Raw genomic sequence first — 19,582 nt, forward strand, 5'->3', positions numbered from 1 at the left:
GCATAACGCATGTTGGGTTTTCAACCAGTTATATGGAAGGAAGTTAGAAGTCTGACCGGATCCAAGAACAGAGACAATAAAGGCAGGATCAGGATCAATAATGGAAATAGCAGGTTTTATCCTTAGTTATTTGCCAACTTAAGGATGGGTAGGGACATTTCCACTGAATATCAGAAAAAAGTCCCACGAAAGGGGTGAAAGCACCATTAAGGAGAGGAAAAGGGAAAAAATTCTGTGTGATTCTATATTACTGTTACGATTAGTTGTCATTATTTTTAAAAAATCTGTTTGATTAATCCTGTTTTACAAACAACTGCCATCTCTCCATTTTATGCAAATACGTTCTCTTGGTTTATTTATTTATTCGTTTGTTTATATCCCGCCTTTTATTGTTTTTAAAAACAACTCAAGGTGACAAATACAGTATACAGAACAACTTCCTCCTTTTTTAAAAAATCCTAAACATATTACTGTTCAGTTTTACCCAACAGCTGCTATTCCTTCTAATTCAAAAACTACTGTGCAGCTATTCTGTATTTTTTTTTTAATGGAAGAAGGAATGGAAAAATTGAATAATATTATCCTGTATCCTATTATAAAATTCTGTGCGTCAGGACTGCTGAAAGAAAAAGGATTGCTTGAAAAGGATACCTAGTGACATCTCTCTGCCAACAGGCTTGTTATTATAAACTTCAAAGAGCGGATGTATTTACTCCCCTGCTTCATTTTGTAAGTGGATCTGCATAGGGTGGAGTTTTCCATGAACTCTACTTGGCAGGTGTATAGCCTACTGCAGATTATTCCAAAGTTCTCCCAACAGTCTTGTCAAATCACATTTGTAGAAGAAAGCAAGAATGCATACCGTACTCCATTTCCTCTGGTTTGCAGTCTTTGCAACCTATTGTTATATTGAAGCTTTGGTGAAATGTTTTATTCCTGTGAAGAGAAAATCTGTGGCTGGTGAAATTGTCCTTGTCACTGGAGCTGCAAGCGGCATCGGAAGACTCATCGCCTTTGAATTTGGCAAACATGGAAGCCGATTGGTCCTCTGGGACGTAAACAAGGTATGGCAATGATTCTATGTTAGAATTAGTGAATAAACAAGATAGGAAAAAAGGGGGGGGAAGGGAGGGAGAGAAAGAAGAATAAGCAAAAAGCTTATTCTATAGATATCTAAAGATATCTGTGGGACCAGTTTCAACGGAAATACAGTACACTTTCTGTTACGTTTGGAAAATAGGAAAGCAGCTTGTAGAAATAAGGGTGTCTAATTCGCAGAAATAATACTGGTTTTATTTCAAACTTTAAATAAACGGCATAAAATATGTTTACCTAGTATTCGGCACAGTTTAGTAAAAAGTATAAATCAAGTAACCATCCTCACATTAATCAGCACTAAGAAAAATATATCTGGACCTGTGTCAGGTTGCTTTCTATTTTATAAAAAGTCTGGAGGGAGGGAGGGATTGTAAAAAATAATGTAGAGACCATACAAAAAGGTCCCCCAAAACTTGGATTGATGCTCCAAGAAGAAATAATAAAGAAAATCTTGACATGTGCAGACATGGACAGGCTGACACTAGAACTCAAAAACAAGGATGAGACAGAATACTATAAAATTTGGAACAAAGTGTACCAATGGTTGGAAAGGAGAAAAGGAGTTGGAACAAAAATAAGATTAAGGGTTCGTAGAACTGGACAATAGTTAGACAAATATGTAAATGAGGACAAGGGATATATGTTTATAAGAACAAAGTAGCAACGTATGTTAAATAGTAATTATATTTGTTATGTTAAAAATATGTATGGATGTGACAAGACCAGGATGGTTACACTGTGTCCAATGTTTTTAATGTTTACTTAATAAAAAACTGTTTAATAATAATAAAAAAAAGAAGAGACTGGACAGCCACGTGTCTGAAATTTTATATAGCCGTGTTGGTGAACTATGGCATGCGTGCAGTGGTGGGATTCAAGTAATTTAACAACCGGTTCTCTGCCCTAATGATTTCTTCCAACAACCAGTTTGCCAAACTGCTCTGAAAGTTAACAACCGGTTCTCCCGAAGTGGTGCAAACTGGCTGAATCCCACCACTGCACACGTGCCACGGGTGGCACGTGGAGCCATATCTGTGGGCATGTGAGCGTTGTCCCAGCTCAGCTCCAGCACGCATGTGCACGTCGGGCAACTGATTTTCAGGCTTTCCAGGCCCACCAGAAATCAGGAAATGGGTTGTTTCCGGCCTCCGGAGGGCCTCCGGGTAGAGAAGGCTGTTTTCGCCCTCCCCAGGCTCCAAAAAAGCCTCTGGAGCCTGGGGAGGGTGAAAAACAGGCCTACTGGACCATTATGTGCCAAAAGCCTGTAGTACAGTGGACTAAAGCACTGTTATTAACATCTGCTGCTTGCAATTTCTGCAAGTTCAAATCTCACCAGGCTCAAGGCTGACTCAGCCTTCCATCCTTTCAAAGGTAGGTGAAATGAGGATCCAGATTGTGGGGGCAATAAGCTGACTTTGTATAAATATACAAAAGGATGAAGGCTATTGCTTAACGCATTGTAAGCTGCCCTGAGTCTCCGGAGAAGGGCGGCATATAAATTAAAGCAAAAAAAAAAAAAAAAAAGCGTGGGGAGCGTGGGAGGGTCAAACGTGCATGTGCGGGGGGGGCCGGGGTGCATTGAATTATGGGTGTGGGAACCTGCATGCGTGATCCTCTGCACTCGCCCCGTTTTTGGCATGCGATGGCAAAAAGATTAGCCATCACTGGCATATAGGATCTCCTTCCTGAAGTCTAAAGGTCTCTTCCAACTCTGATATTCTGTTATTACATGCAATAAAGACTTTGAACCAGCTCATCCAGTACTAATGCAACCTTTGTCTCTATTCAGGAAAACATTTCTGTGGTGTTCTTATATTCTTGATTTTAATTCTTTACAAGAAGCAGTATGCCGTGTTGTTGCATTTTGTTTGTACATGCTCTTTTTTTTTAAAGTAAATCAAGAATTTACATTCAAACATAAAGTGCACCCAAGCTCCTCATTTCAGATATTTCACAAGGCTGTGAAAATACAGATAATCCTCAATTTACAACCACAATTGAGTCCAACATTTACGCTGCTAAATGAAAATACAGATAATCCTCAATTTACAACCACAATTGAGTCCAACATTTACGCTGCTAAATGAGAAATTTGTTAAGTCAGCTTTGCCCCACGTGAAGACTTTTCTTGCCACATTTGTTAAGTGAATCCCTCCAGCTGTTAAATTAGTCACACGATTGTTTAGTGAATCTAGTTTCCCCCTTGACTGTGCTTGTCTGAAGGTCACAAAAAGGGATCACAGGACCCCAGGACACCGCAACCGTCATAAATGTGAGTCAGTTGTCCAGCTGACACAAATGTAAATCACGTGACCATGGGGACGCTGTAACAGTCATAAGTGTGAATAACGGTCCTAAGTCACTTTTTTCACTGCGGTTGTAGCTTCGAACGGTCACTAAGCGAACTGTTGTAAGTCAAGGACTACCTGTACTTTCATTCAGGCAGGCTTTTGAAGCACAGGAGTGACTGGACTGCTGCTGTTTGTTCTTAATGTACGTCTGTAGCAGTGATGAAATCTGAACCGGTTTGCTGGCTGTGCATGCGCGCTGCGTGCCAAACTTGCACTGCGTGCGCATGTGCAATGCACACCAAAAGGAGGCACACCAAAAGCGAGGGGGGGATCAGCTGTGCCACGCGATTCAGCTTCACTAGAAAGCAGGATTTCTTGCTTTCTAGCAAAACTAAACCCCGCGGCACAGCTGATCGTCGAAAATACCGCTTCGTAGGAACCAGTAGCTTTTTTAAACTACCAGTCAACTGAACTGGTAACTTTTTAAACTACTGGTTCAACCAAACCTGTAGCTATTGCCCCAGGTCAGATCTCTGTGGAGTTTCTTTCGTGAGCTTTTGTTTCTCGAAGGACCTCATGGATTTATATCTTGAAGGACCTCTCATGGACTACGAATGCTAACATGCTTGTGAAGAAGACAAAGAAGAAGCTGTACTTCCTGAGAATGCTCAGGAAGATAAATCTATCTCAGCATCTACTTCTGTCCTACTATCACAGCATCATTGAGAGTGTCCTGACATACGGCATTCTAGCATTGGTATGGGAGAAGCTCTGTAGCGGACAAAAAAGCTCTACAGAGAATCATTAAAACTGCCCAGAATATCATCGGACTTCAGCTACCAGCCCTGGACGACATCTTCAAATCTCGCTGTTTGAGAAAGTTGCATAACATTCTCAGAGACTCTTCCCATCCTGCTTACAATCTTTTTGGACTGTTGCCTTCTGGCAGAAGATACAGAACAATTAAAACTCGGACCACACGTTTTCTGAATAGTTTTTATCCCAGAGTTATAATTGCACTCAACAATGAACTAAAGGGCCACCATCAGTGAGCTGTTGGACAGCATTACTTGGTCTGTTGTGTGGATGTTTGGGTGGTTTAGGAGTGGGGTGTTGTGGTGGGTGGGAGTGTGTTTGGGGATTGTTATGTGTGTTGGACCTGGTCTTTGGGTGTTAAGTGAATTTCGTTGTATGGGTATACTGTGTATACACATACAATGACAGTAAAGTTATTATTATGACAATAAAGTTATTATTTCCCTGCAAATGATGAAACAGAAGCTCACAAAAGAAAAAGATATTATCTCTTGCCATGCTGTTGGTGTTGGGATGCCCCAACACCTCTATTATTCTATGTTCTAACCTGAATGGTGTCTTCACCTCTAAGTCAAATATTACCTTCTAGAACTACTGATTAGTGGGCTGTAAGAAGCCAGAGAAAATAAAATATTTAGACAATGTAGTATTCAGTGAGCAAAAGGTGTTAATTAAATAGATTAAATACATATGTGGGTCCCTGGCTTCCTGCTACATGCTTAACAAGAACACTTAGAATGCCTTGTGTTGTTCAACATTATGAACTAGTTTGAGACATTCCAAGATTACAATCACACTGAAACAGGAAACAAATGATTTTATTGATGGTACTTTTATTACTGATCTCAAGGGATGACTCAGTTCCTTCCAATAGAAGCTATTCAGGCCAGGCACATCTGTGGAAACTTGAGATGAGTCTCAATGCTCCATACATTAGAATAGAATTTTATAGGTGATCATACTAAGACTACATGATCCTAAATCTGGGGTTCCCAACTCCCAGTCTGTGGACCAGCCAGATCCGAGGCATGCCAGCAACTGGGCCGCTCAAACAAGCGAAGTCCCCATCCGTGGGACACAGGCAGCATGCAAAACCACACCCCTTCCATTCCACGGAAAAAAAACCCTCTCCACGGAACCAGTCCCTGGTGCCCAAAAGGTTGGGGCACCATTGCTCTAAATCATCCTTGTGTCCCAAGACACAATGAATCCCCTGATGAAAATGGAACATGCATAGTGGCCAACAGAATGGGACCTTTAGGCTCCCACCATTGGCCGCGCCAGTTCTCCTCCAGCCACATCCTCAGCCCATTCACAGCCAGCTTTCCTCCGCTGGCCTTCCCCTGGCGATTCTCCCTGGCCAATGGGCCTCTGGCCCTCCACCCCTCACCCTTCAACCTGGCCCATTTGCTGAGACACTGTTTGTCCCGGTGTTTCGCCCCAAGGAACCACCAGCCAATCGGGTGGCAGGTGGCAATGATGGTGCTGGGAAGGGTGACTGAGGGGACTGGGAGGAGGATGTTATTGGTGACAGGTTACGGAAGAGAGCAAGATTTGGGGTGGGGGGCAGACAAACACTGCCTGCGCGTAGCTTGTGGTGGTGCAGGGATGGAGCATTGGCCAGGGAGAATCGCCAGGAGAGGGTCAGCGGAGGAGGAAAGCTGCCTGTGAATGGACTGAGGCGGGTGGCTGGAGACAAACTGGGCATGGCCAATGGTGGGAGCCTAAAGGTTCTACACATGTGGCCAACTAGTGTTGTGGTCTGCCAGCAGCCTGCAGAGTTGGCAGCGGAGTCGGACAGCGATGAGGCTGAGGAAGAACATGGGCCAGTCCTGGAGGCTGGGGAATGCCTGGATGAGGGTTCTGCGTCGGAGGCAGAGATGGGGTCAGGGCCATCAGGGAGTGAGGTGCGGACTCCAGAGCCTCCAGACTGATAGTGAGGCAGAGGAACAGGAGGAGCCTGTTCCTAATGCACGCATGAGAAGAGCTGCCAGAAGGCAAAAGCAGCTCAAGCAAAGAGGACAAGTCAGGAGTAGGGCCAAGAGATTAGTGGCCCTTCCCATAAGTCTTAAAACAGACCAGCAACGGCATTTGGGCTTTGTCAGAAAACAATGTTGGTAGCTTTGTCTTCTTCATCTACATCTTGCATTTATTTTTGTATCTGTGACTTCTGAATGTTTGCCAAAAAAAGGCCTTTGGCAGTTTGCCTAATTGGACCAAGGTTTGCGATAGGACTGAGGAATTTGTGTTGGAAGGAATTTGCTTTAATTTAGTTGAAAGACGCTGGGAATGAAGTAATTCTCAGCTGTTTGAATAAAGTTTGTTTGTTTTTTCACTGCCTGATTTTCCTACTACTTACTTGGGCCTGGGTCACAAGAACTAGTTCCAACTACTCATTGGACAGGGTAAAGTGGAGATGGCTCTCCCGTTGATTCAATTAACACGCTAGTCCCGTGATGGCAAACCTATGGCATGCGTGCCAGAGGTGGACACAGAGCCCTCTCAGTGGGCACGTGTGCCGTTGTCGGCTGCTCTGCTGGTTTCCAGCATGCACATGTGTGTCGACCAGCTGGTCTTTGCGGGCACTGGAGCGCCAGAAAACGACATGAAAAACAGCCAAAAATAGGCATGCACGCGCCGGCCAGGTGGTGTTTGGGTTTCCGATGCTCCGGCACGCACAAAGACCAGCTTGGCCAGCGCACGCATGCGTGCTGGCCAGCTCTCCTTGTTTTCAGCGCTCCAGCACGCGCACATGCATACACGTTGCAGTTTGGGCACTCGGTGCCGAAAAGGTTCACCATCACTGCTCTAGTCCATGTAGAAGGCAAGCATCCTTTCAGTGAAGCCAATCCGTGACCCTTCAGAATATTTGAATACTGGTCAATTCAGAATACTGGTCATAGATAAACTTTAACTTCTGGAACTATGATCTTGCTGAGACTGTAATAACCTTTTCCCCCCTTCTTTGATTCAGTAATATTTTGTTAGCAGACCGCAAAGAAGCGAATTATATTTATCCTTTTTACTGTTTGTAGAGTTGCCTAGAGGAAACAGCTGAAGACTGCAGAAAGCTGGGAATCGAAGCATATCCTTATGTGGTGGACTGCAGTTTGAAAGAGGAAATCTACAGTGCGGCTGAGAAAGTGAGAAATCTGTACAGTAAATGTCTGTGTTTTTCCCCCTGGTTTTTATAAAGTTTTGGAAAACAAGCTTTAAGAAAAAAGATGATCACATTCTAAGGAGCATAGAGACTGCTTTTTTCCCTCCTATTCAGTATGATATAGTTACAATAACAAATAATAGTGATCAAAGTTTTTCCAAATTGGGTATTGGTATTTTTTCATTTTTTACTTAGTATAGATCAGGGGTGAAATGCTCCTGGTTCGGACCGGATCATCCGATCCGGTAGCGATGGAGGTGGGTGGTTCGGAGAACCGGTAGCAAAAATCCCCGCCTCCCTGCCCCCCCCCCCATGCCCAGCTGAGCCGCACAATCATCAAAAGCTTTTTTTTTTTAACTTTTAAAAGCATTTTTTCTACAACTACGGCTGAAAAAATGCTTTTAAAAGTAAAAAAAAAAAAGCTTCTGATGATCGTGTGGCTCGTCAAAGGCATTTAAAAGGAAAAAAACCTTTTTTTCTTTTAAATGCTCTGACGATCCCAGCTGAGTTCCCTGATCGGCAGAGGCTTTTTTTTAAAGCTGATCAGGGATCTCAGCTGGGATCGTCAGAGCCGTTTGAAAACATTTTTTTACAACCTCTTAGCCGAAGAGATTATAGAAAAAAATGGTTTTAAAAGTTTTTTTAAAAAAATTGGCCATGCCCACCCAGTCACATTACCCCACCACCACCAAGCCACGCCCACAGAACCGGTAGTAAGAAATTTTAGATTTCACCCCTGGTATAGATATATATTAATATTTCAAAAATCTTATAGATGGGTGCAAACTATATCGTGTGAATGGAGAGTTCCAGCACTGGCTAGATTTGCTGTTCATCATGTGGAGGGAGGAGTTGCTTTTGTGCCTACAAACACTTTCCATGACCCTCACCGCATGCCTTACAAATTCTTTTAATTAAAAAGGAAATAGTTGTCATGCTGCAACGTAAAATGCCAGCCACAAGCATAATCTTTACTCTGAGGAAGGCTTTTTGTCCTGGTTGTTCCCAACCCCCAGTCCATGGACCGGTACCGAGCCACAACATGCCAGAAACCAGGCCACCCAAACAAGCGAACCCCCATTTGCAGGATGCAGGCAAAATCCAATTTTTTATTTTTTTTTAGTTTGTCAAACATGGACGAGAAAACATATATAAACATGGACATGAACACATGAACATGTATAAACATGGACATGAACACAGGAAATGAGTACGAATAAATGGGGACAGTAGGACAGGGACGGTAGGCACTCTGGTGTGCTTATGCACGCCCTTTACAGACCTCTTAGGAATGGGGTGAGGTCGACAGTAGACAGTTTAAGGTTAAAGTTTTAGGGGTTTGGGGAAGAAACCACAGAGTCAGGTAGTACATTCCAGCCATTGACCACTCTGTTGCTGAAGTCGTATTTTCTGCAATCGAGTTTGGAGCGGTTTACCTTGAATTTGTATCTATTGTTTGTATCTATTATTGCGGTTGAATAATAAGTAATTAAATAATAAGTAATTAATAAGTAATACCTAGCACACATTCCCATCAGGGGTGGGTTCTACTTACCTTTACTACCGGTTTGCAATGGGATCTGTGCGCATGCACAGATCGCCGATGACTACATCTGGGGTGGTGGACTGGGCCTCCCGACGGTTTTACTACCGATTCTTGTGAACCGGTCCAAACCAGGGGCAACCCACCACTGATTCCCATATACATATACATGTACACCGCTCAGAAAAATAAAGGGAACACAAGCAGAAGACATCCGAGATCTGAATGAATGAAATAGCCTTATTAAATACTTTGTTCTTTACATACAGTAGTTTATACACTGCTCAAACACCTAAAGGGACCACAAAACTACTATATGTAACGAACAAAGTATTTAATAAGGCTATTTCATTCATTCAGATCTCGGGTGTCTTCTGCTTGTGTTCCCTTTATTTTTTTGAGCAGTATATATAACATTATACTATATTACATCGGTATGAACATGTTGCACTGGTCCTGCAAGACTATCATATTAAACCTAATTATGATGTTACGTTGCGTTCAGAAGTCTGACAGCCCACAGATAAAAGCTATTTTTCAGCCTATTCATTCGTCTGGCTATGCTTCTATATCTCCTGCCCGATGGTAGGAAAGTAAAGAAGTGCTGACCAGGGTGCGAATCATCCCTGAGTATTTTCCTCAGTCTGCTAAGGCAGCAGGTCCTGGCAATTAGTTCAAGTCCAGCAAGGAGCCAACAAAATTTTAAAACAAAAAAAAAAAAAGGGCTTTGGTTTTACAAATATAGTTTCTTCATATAATCGTTGTACGTATGGGCTGATTGTGTCGCTTGCCCTCTAAATCAGATTGACATGACTATCCAGATGTGTCGAGACTTCAGCTCCCAAAATTCTAGTGCCAACATACTGAATTACAGCACATCTGTAGAATGCCAATGTAAATGTGCAGGGTTTTTTTCTTTTAAAATATTCAGTCTGTGCAAGATCTGTATGGCAGCACCAAAAAAAAAAAGGGGGGGGGAAGAAAACCAAATTTAACCAGTGCAAAATTTAATAATTTCTGTTTCTTAACTTAAAGGTAAAAAAAGATGTTGGAGATGTTACTATTTTAGTGAATAATGCCGGTGTGGCAGCAACAGGAGAACTGCTTTCCACCCCAGACAAGCAAATACAAAAAATACATGATACCAACATTCTAGGTCATTACTGGGTAAGTATCACTGAGAACTTATATTTTACTATTTAGTTAATATTAGGAATTCAGTGCTCAAGCTTAATTGAGCTTACAGTACCTTAAAGCATGATCCTAACTAAAAATATGTTGGGGAAGGTTAAAATGAGGGTCATCTGCCAGTTCAGCACAGCAGTACTATAATAGAGGGCAGCGGTGAAATCCACTTACCTTTGCTACCGGTTTGGGAACGGGACCGTGCGGGAGCGCAAACGCACCGTGCGCATGCACCTCTTCTGTACACGCACAGAGTCTTCTGCGCATGCGCAGAGAGTCAAAAACGGGACATAATGATGTCCCGGCAGGTGGACAGAGCCTCCCACTGCCGGCACTACCGGTTCGTGTGAGCCGGATAGATCCGACCAGATTTCACCGCTGATGGAGGGGTTCCCAGCCCCCCGTCAGGGGACCAGCACTGGGTTGCGGCATGCCAGAAACCGGGCCACAAAAAAAAAGCAAAGTCCCATCCGCGGGATGCAGGAAGAATGCAAAACCACGTCCCCTCCAGTCTGCAAAAAAAAACCCCTCTCTCCACGGAACCAATCCCCGGTGCCCAAAAGATTGGGGGCCACTGCTACAATGTCTCTTGAAAGCCCTTCATCATCTGTATTACCATACTTTAGGCCAATGGCTGTATCCAATCTCTTTTTGAGGGCTGTCTCAAAGATCTCAATGTACTATTCTAACCTTGAGATTATTATCTCAAGAGCCGAGGTGGCGCAGTGGTTAGTGTGCAGCACTGCAGGCTACTTCAGTGACTGCTAGTTGCAGTTCAGCAGTTCAAATCTCACCGGCTCAAGGTTGACTCTGCCTTCCATCCTCCCAAGGTCGGTAAAATGAGAACCCAGATTGTTGGGGGCAACGTGCTAATTCTGTAAACCGCTTAGAGAGGGCTTTAAAAGCACTATGAAGCGGTATATAAGTCTAAGTGTTATTGCTATTGCTATTATGGTGGTCTCACTGTGCAAAAACCGAGTCTGAACTTGGATGGGAGAAGACCCAGTATAATTAAACCTCAAAGCCAGATAATTCCAGATCAAGTTAGTATCAAAGAAATAGCCTATGACTGACGTTAAATATTTCCTATTACTAATAAACGAGAATATTTGTGTTCTGACCTACTTCCTTAGAAAGTAAACAGCACAAACTTAGTCCCGGCAAACCTCTTTAATTCATACGGCTGTAAATTACTTTCATTTACAGTCCGCAAGGCTTGACAAACAGTCTTTCAGAGGAAGTTATCAACACCCACCTATCTCACATGGAACGCTGCCAAAGAGCCAATTGCAGACGCAAGGCAAGGCCAAACTTGGCACAGAGTCACAAACAGAATTTTCAAATCTTGAATCAGCCAGATGAACTAATTGCTTCCTGCAAAAGCTCATGTCCCATTCGCTTCTCTTTTATGTCTAATGGGAAGGGCCAATCATCTCCAAACCTTACTCCCAAGTCGACCCTGTTTCCTTAATTGTTCCTGTCTCCTGGCAGCTCTGCGCATGTGCACACTGGGAACAGGCTCACACTGTTTTTCTGCTTCGCTGATGTCAGACTCCGGAGACTCCATGTTGCAGAGCTGGCAGCAGAGTCGGACAGTGAGGAGGCTGGGGAGGATCATGGGCCAATCCTGGAGTCTGGGGAAGGCTCAGACGAGGGCTCTGCATCAGAGGCAGAGAAAGGGCCATCTGAGAAGTATGTGCTGCCTCCGGAGCCTCCAGAGTCAGACCTCAGCAAGGAAGAGGAACCTGTTCCCAGTGCGCGCATGCACAGAGCTGCCAGAAGGCAAGAACAGCTAAAACAAAGGGGACAACTCGGGAGTAGGGCTGGGAGATGATTGGCCCCTCCCATAAGACTTAAAAGAGAAGCAAAGGCACATGGGCCTTTGCAGGAAGTAACGTTTGTTCATTCAGTTCAGTTTAAAGCCTGAAGCTCTGATTCTGGATTCCCTGAGGCTTTGCCAATTAGGTCTTTGGCAGCATGTCAAGGGAGATAAAGGTGGGTGATTATCCCGAAGGACTTCTTCCGAAGGACTCTTTATAACTAATTGGGACTCAGCTGTGAATTTCATTTTTTCATTTCATTTTATTAGATTTCTATACCGCCCTACTCCCGAAGGACTCAGGGCGGTGCACAGCCAAACAATAAAAACACATACAATACAAAATTTAAAAATAGAATAAAATCAAATTAAATAATTTTGGCCCCGACAAATTTAAAACCCCAAACTTTTAAAACCAATTTAAAATTGAATATATAAATACTAAAAGATATTTAAAATTTTAAAAATCTTTTATAAAAGAGGGGGAAATTTAGGCCAGGCCGGCCTGGTGAAATAGTAAGGTCTTTAAGGCGCGGCGGAAGGTGCGCAGATCCGGGATCCTCCGTATCTCTGGGGGGAGCTCGTTCCAGATAGTAGGTGCCCCCACAGAGAAGGCTCTCCCCCTGGGGGCCGCCAGTCGGCATTGTTTGGCTGACGGCACCCGGAGGAGCCCCTCTCTATGGGAGCGTACCGGCCAGTGGGAGGCTATTGGTGGTAGTAGGCAGTCCCGCAAGTACCCGGGTCCTAAGCCATGGAGCGCTTTAAAGGTGGTAACCAAAACCTTGAAGCGCACCCGGAAGACCACCGGGAGCCAGTGCAGCTCGCGCAGAAGAGGTGTTACATGGGAACGCCATGTCGCTCCCATAACCACCCGCGCGGCCGCACTCTGCGCCAGTTGGAGCCTCCGGGTGCTCCTCAAGGGGAGCCCCATGTAGAGAGCATTGCAATAGTCCAGGCGGGAGGTGACAAGGGCATGAGTGACCGTGCGTAACGAGTCCCGATCCAGAAAGGGACGCAACTGGCGAATCAGGCGAACCTGATGAAAAATCCTCCCGGTCACGGCCGTCAAGTGCTCTTCTAAAGACAGCCGTGAATCCAGGAGGACGCCCAAGTTGCGAGCCCTCTCCGTGGGGGCCAATGATTCGCCCCCAATAGTCAGTGATGGCGTCAACTGACTATATCGGGACGTCGGAAACCACAGCCACTCAGTCTTGGATGGGTTGAGCCTGAATGAACAGAATTCACAGTTGTTGCAATAAAAGAGGTTTTTGTGATTACTCTTGTGTTTTAATGACTCAGGAAGCCTAGGTCAGAGCACACCGGAGGCAGGAAAGAACTACCAGATGGCCTTGGCCCCCTCTCTGCCTCTGACTCAAAGCCATTGTCCAAGCTTTCTCCAGACTCCAGGACTGGCCCACGTTCCTCCCCAACCTCCTCACTATCCGAATCTGCTGGCTGCTGGCAGGCCACAACAATTTGTAGCTCAGGGTTGAAATGTGGGTCCTTGATGCTCTCTGAGCTTGTTTTCTTGCAGATGTTTCATTACCCAAACCAGTTAACATCATCAGTGCTAGTCAATCCAATTACTGCATACGAAAAAATAGTATATTTTAAGAAAGTTAATTCGTATGTATTCATCAATGCTCCTGTATCACATACACCATGGTATGTATAAAACTGCTTCCAATGATTATTGAAGGGGGAGAAATCATCTACTTATAAATAGCTTGCATGTGAATTATTCAGTTTAAGAGTATGTGTGCTTTTGAATGAAAAAATGCAGAAATGTAACCATCTGACAATGTGAGATGTTGTACTTTCTTTTTTTTTCTTTTCTTTCTTTTTTTTTGGTCACATGTGAAATCTTCATTACAGACAATAAAAGCTTTTCTGCCAGCTATGATGAAAACTAACCATGGTCATATTGTCACTGTTGCATCAACTGCTGGGCTAGTGTCGATTCCTTTTCTGTTGCCTTATTGGTAAGTATAAGAGTTGTGTTTTTTTCCTATTAAAATAAAAAAAATAGCTTGTTTTGGAAGAAAAATGCCCTTAAGAGCTTTAAAGAGAAAGAAGGTTTTTTTTTTTAGAAACTGTGTCAATATTAATATGGCTCTTTTGTGCCATTTTTGCTTCATGCTAGTTCCGAGAATAGAATTGGGAGGCAAATTATACTGACCTCCCTCTGACGTGCAGGAAATGCTGGCATAATGGCAGACTAATAAAACAGGATTTTGTAATGGGAGTATTTACCATATTTTTTGGAGTATAGGAGCACCTTTTTCCCCCAGAAAAGAGGGTGAAAATCTAGGTGTGTCTTATACTCCGAATATAGCCTCTCAAATGGAGGTTTCAAAGGCTGAAAAAAGCATCAGAAACGAAGCTTCAGAAAAAAAGCCTCCGAAATGAAGCTTCTGAAAAAAAGCCTCTGAAAGGAAGTTTCAGAGGCTTTTTTACTGAAGCTTTGTTTTGGAGGCTTTCAGAGGCAGTAAAATAAGCAAGGCACAGAGCTCACAACCAACGAAACTGCTGCTAAATTTCACCTTTGGGAACAGCTGATTGGGGGTATTCCGGGAAACCAATCCACCCACCAATCAGCTTTTTTCTTATTTTCCTCTCCAAAAACTAAGGTGCGTCTTATACTCCGGTGCGTCTTATACTCCGAAAAATACGGTATATGGGGTATTTTTAAAAAGAGACATGCAAGACAAGATAGAAAGTATCCCCATGGCCAATATTCGGATGCTTGACACCTGACTCACATTTATGACAGTTGCAGTGTCCCGGGGTCAGGTGATCCCCTTTTGCAACCTTCTGACAAGCAAAGTCAACAAGAAAGCCAGATTCACTTAACAACTGTGTTACTCATTTAACAACTGCAGTGATTCACTTAACAAATGTGGCAAGGAAAGTTGTAAAATGGGGCAAAACTCACTTGACAAATTTCTCACTTAGCAACATAAATGTTGGGCTCAATTGTGGTCATACGTTGAGGACTACCTGTAGATTATAAACAGAGATTAAACCCCACACCCTTCTAGCACTAAAAATATTACCTCGCTGGGTAATGAAACATCTTCAAGAAAACAACGAAGCTCAGGGACCACCAAGGACTCCACAGTTCAACCCTGACCTACATATATTTTCTTTTATTGCTGAAGTTCCTGAGAGAAAAAAGCCATCAGATCAGAGTTACATAAAACTCTGGTCCATATTCTGTTGCTTCACTTTGTAAGCTTGTTCATAAGTTTCTTGAAGGACTTATTGCATTTATTTAAGTCAGGGGTGTCAAACTCGCGACCCGTGGGCCAGATGCGTCACGTGCTGGCCACACCCACGCCTGCTTTAGCAAAGGGGAAAAAAGTCACGATATGTCACGCGAGTTTGACACCCCTGATCTAAGTGATGGTGATTTATACATTCCCACCAGGGGTGAAATGCTACCAGTTCGCTCTAGGTTCAGGCGAACCAGTAATGATAAAAACTACTGGTTCGAGGAAACTGGTAGTTAAAAAAAGCTACCAGTTTAGACAAACCAGTATTTCCGACAATCAGCTGTGCTGTGGAGTTGAGGAAATCCTGCTTTCTAGTGAAGCTAAATCGCGCGGCACAGCTGATTCCCCCCCTCGCTGTTCTACTTACCTTCCCAAGCCTCCGTTTGGTGCGCACTTAGCATGCGCATGCAGTGCGCATTTGGTGGGGGACCCATTCTTTGGAGTATCGTTTCCCCTGAGGTGAGGTTGGCCTCAAATCTGTTGGCCTTCTGGAAAACCCTCAGAATTTTGGGCCTGGGAAGCCCATGAAGGGCCTGTATAGGTTTAATTGCATTCTTTCCTATCTTTTTGTTGTTGTTCTGACCTAGGCTTCCCCAAACCACGAAGCAGACTCCTTGTCCCGACAAAAACCCCTTTTTATTAAGTTATTGTGAATTCTTCTCATTCACATCCAGCAAAGTCTATCAAGACTGTGATTTACAGTCACAGACCTTATCTGGCTTGGGGAGCTGCCAGGCCGATATCTTCAAAACTTGGCAAGGTTTCATGGAGAGTTACGAACCAATTAAGCGAACGAATTGCCTCCTGCAAACTCCACTCCCCTTTCGCTCTTTTATTCCCTCTGGGAGGGGCCCTTCATCATCCACCTGTGGCCTTACTCCCAAGTCGATCCTTGTTCTTTAGCTGTTCCCTTCGTCTGGCCCCTCTGTGCATGCACACACTGGGAACAGGCTCCAGTTGTTTGTCTGCCTCACTGATGTCTGACTCCGAAGGCAGCTGATAACTGGCATCCAGCCCTGGCCCCCTCTCTGCCTCCGACGCAGAGCCCTCATCAGAGCCTTCCCCAGACTCCAGGACTGGCCCATTTGCCTCCCCAACCTCCTCACTGTTCGAATCTGCTGCCAGCTCCGCTGGCCACTGGCGGGCCACAACAGTTGTTACAGTTTTGAATTGGTTTTAACTGCTTTAATAGAAGGATTAAGATTCTTTTCTCCCCTAATTCTCCTCTCCTGTTTAGTTCAAGCAAGTTTGCTGCTGTAGGGCTTCACAAAGGCTTTACCAAAGAATTATCTGCTTTGGGAAAAAATGGGATCAAGACTACCTACATATGTCCATATTTTATAAGCACGGGGCTTGTAAAAAACCCACGGTCAAGGTAAGAGACAAGATGGGTCTAGTTAGCATAGAACAGCTTCCCAACCTTGGCAACTTTAAGTCATGTGTCTATGGAGATTCTCAATCATCCAGGTCATGGTTGTCCCAAAGGTGCTTTTTCAAAAGGTAGCTGGACTTTCTGGTTTTTCTTTGAAGACATTTCGCTTCTCATCCAAGAAGCTTCTTCAGCTCTGACTGGATGGTGGGGAATGGAAGGATTTATACTCCTTGCAGACAGCTGGTCAATTCCATTCCTTTCAGAGGGCCGTTAAAGCCACCTGGAAGTTTATCTGAGTCATCAGGGTCACCTGAGTAGTGCGAATGGGTGCGGAGCCTTCTTGGAACGGTTGAGAGACATTAAGACATGTAGACTTCAACTTCAACATGCTGGCTGGGGAATTCTGGGAGTTGAAGTCAAGATGTCTTCAAGTTGCCAAGGTTGAGAAACACTGGTTTAGATGCACATTGCTAACCATTTGAAACCAACAGAATCTGGAGAGCATATTTTTGAGTTTCTTCCAAAATGGCTGCCGTGGGAAAGAGTAAACCTCAGTGACCAGAGGAAAGTTGATGAACTTTCATGACCAGAAGCTTCTTCCCTCCATCTTGCAACTTTATTTTTCTGGACAATGTATGCAGACTTCTGAACTAGGCGCTGGACTATCATTCTCTCTCCCTTCCCCTTTTTTTTCCTCTTTCATAAACGCTTTCAAGGCCAAAAGTATTCCTATAAATAAAAATAAGTTATCGTGGCAGCTGCAAAAGAGGAACTGGTGTTCATGCGCCTTTGGGGCCATGGGTTTGTCATAGTGGTGAAATCCAAATTTTCTTACTGCCGGTTCTGTGGGCGTGGCTTGGTGGGTGTGGTGTGGCCTGGTGGGCATTGCTTGGTGGGCGTGGCAGGATACTGCAAAATGTCCATTCCCAACCCACTCCAGGGGAAGGATATTGTAAAATCTCCATTCCAACCCCACTCTGGGGCCAGCCAGAGGTGGTATTTGCCGGTTCTCTGAACTGTTCAAAATTTCTGCAACCTGTTCTCCAGAACCTGTCAGAACCTGCTGGATTTCACCCCTGGTTTGTCACCACCGTATTTGAGCAGATAGAATCAGTATCACTGATAACTGTAGTCCACAAAACCCAGCAGTCACTTGTTTTAAAATATAATAAACTAATTGCTCACTATTAATAACATCAACAATTATAATTCCAGAATATTACCTATTCTGAAACCTGAGGCGGTTGCAAAGAGGCTCATGGATGGGGTACTCTGCAATCAAAAGAGGATCGTTATGCCATCCCCAGTTACACTGTTCTCTCTGATGGAAATGTATGTATGCAGGGTTCTTAAGGACTGAATTTCTGCACTGACAATTAGTTTTAAAATACATGTTGTGGCATATAAAAAAAAAAAAAACCCAAGCAGTGACATCAGGGTATTGCATTGAAGTACCGTGTTTCCCCGAAAATAAGACCTCCCCTGAAAATAAGACCTCCCTGAAAATATTTAAATGCATGCACAGCCGGTTCCCGCCATTTCCTCTGGTTAGGGTGAGGGAGACAGAGTTGGAAATCAGGTAAGATGGCAAGAGAAGCCCCACCTCGCTTCATGTGCCCCAAAATAATAAGACCTCCCTGAAAATAAGGCCAAGCGCTTATTTCGGGGTTCAAAAAAAATATAAGACAGGGTCTTATTTTCGGGGAAACACAGTAGATTTTGAGATTTTTATTTAATGTTCCTGTATTTTTATTTTCAGAATTCTTCCTGAACATGCTATGGTGGCTTTCGAAAAGATTTTGAATATCAGTTTTGATATGGAGAAAAGAGAATGACAAAGTATCAAATCTTTCCAAATTTGCAATCGCATTTTTTTTTAATTTTAAAAAAACAAACTTTATTTCATTTAAAAATATTAACAAGAAAAAAAAGAGAAAATATACAAATTTTCTCACTCATAAAATTTACATTTTCAATCCACAGTTACACTAACATACTAAATACATGTGATTATATTAACATATATATACAAATATACAAACAGTGACTTATTTACCTGTTCTATCTATCTGACGGTGCTTTTTTTTTTTATTACTTGCATTTCCCCTAATTCTTATCTTTACCCTTTTTTCCTTTGGTTTATCCATTTATACCATCTATTTCATACTATAAAATATTTTGAGTCTTCCTTGTCTTTAAATTCTAGAGTTAATTTATTGTAAGGTTGTAAGGATTTTGGTAGAAACTCATCCAGGTTTCTTCACCTAAAGAAATCTCTTGAGAACCATCTCATGAGTTATGTCTATACTTATATATGTTATCTAATACATGCTTGACAAAATTAAATAAATAAATAAATAACAGTGATCCACCCAAAGCAAGGAGCAAGAAATTAATTGCAAGGATGGTTGGAACATCACATGTTTTCCAGGTACGAAATTGTATAGGTAGAAACAAAATATAGACATGTCCTAAGCAGTCATGCATTTGACATACTATATCACTTCATCCCACATTCCTCTGTTTCTGAAGTGAAGAAATACCAATTTTCTATTCTTTGCATTCATATTTGGACAATAAATGCTTTCCCACTGGAGCTGCATGTTAACCGAAATTAAACACTGTAAAGGGCACATTCACACACACATCGCAAAGGACCACCTCTTCTATAACTATTACCAGCCAACTTGTAGCTATCTCCAGTGCTGTTTCTGTGCTCTCGAATAAACTCTTCAAGCAGCTGAGTCCCATGTCATTCTTATGCAATCCCGGCTTGGATTTAAACCAGAATAATTGGATTGGACAGGTACAGGGGTGAAATGCTCCCGGTTCGGACTGGATCGCCTGATCCGGTAGTGATGGGGGTGGGTGGTTCGGAGAACCGGTAGCAAAAATCCCTGCCCCCCCCATGCCCAGCTGAGCCGCATGATCATCAAAGGCTTTTTTTTTATACTTTTAAAAGCATTTTTTCTACAACCTTTTCCAAAGAAAAAATGCTTTTAAAAGTAAAAAAAAAAAAGCCT

At 43.2% G+C, this 19,582-nt stretch overlaps 1 protein-coding gene across 1 annotated transcript; it reads left to right on the forward strand.

Moving 5' to 3' along the window:
- The first annotated feature begins 813 nt into the window (after positions 1–813).
- LOC139320192 (estradiol 17-beta-dehydrogenase 11-like) lies at positions 814–19,287 on the forward strand. The gene is made up of 7 exons (XM_070948395.1): positions 814–1,064; positions 7,241–7,348; positions 9,944–10,075; positions 13,788–13,894; positions 16,425–16,562; positions 17,775–17,891; positions 18,319–19,287. Exons 1-7 carry the CDS (start codon positions 855–857, stop codon positions 18,392–18,394), a joined length of 888 nt encoding a protein of 295 aa, XP_070804496.1. The 5' UTR covers positions 814–854; the 3' UTR covers positions 18,395–19,287.
- The last annotated feature ends 295 nt before the right edge of the window (positions 19,288–19,582 follow it).

This window comes from Pituophis catenifer, unplaced genomic scaffold, assembly GCF_029215685.1.
Source record: "Pituophis catenifer annectens isolate HBS135680 unplaced genomic scaffold, rPitCat1.0.hap2 SCAF_8, whole genome shotgun sequence".
In the NCBI taxonomy this organism is placed as follows: domain Eukaryota; kingdom Metazoa; phylum Chordata; class Lepidosauria; order Squamata; family Colubridae; genus Pituophis; species Pituophis catenifer.

Bases quoted from the DNA above. Each gene is read 5' to 3' on its own strand.
- LOC139320192 (XM_070948395.1), top strand. From the start codon at position 855: ATGCATACCGTACTCCATTTCCTCTGGTTTGCAGTCTTTGCAACCTAT. The intron at 1,065-7,240 runs GTATGGCAATGA...TACTGTTTGTAG, and splicing joins TCCTCTGGGACGTAAACAAG to AGTTGCCTAGAGGAAACAGC. The intron at 17,892-18,318 runs GTATGTATGCAG...TTTTATTTTCAG, and splicing joins CTGTTCTCTCTGATGGAAAT to AATTCTTCCTGAACATGCTA.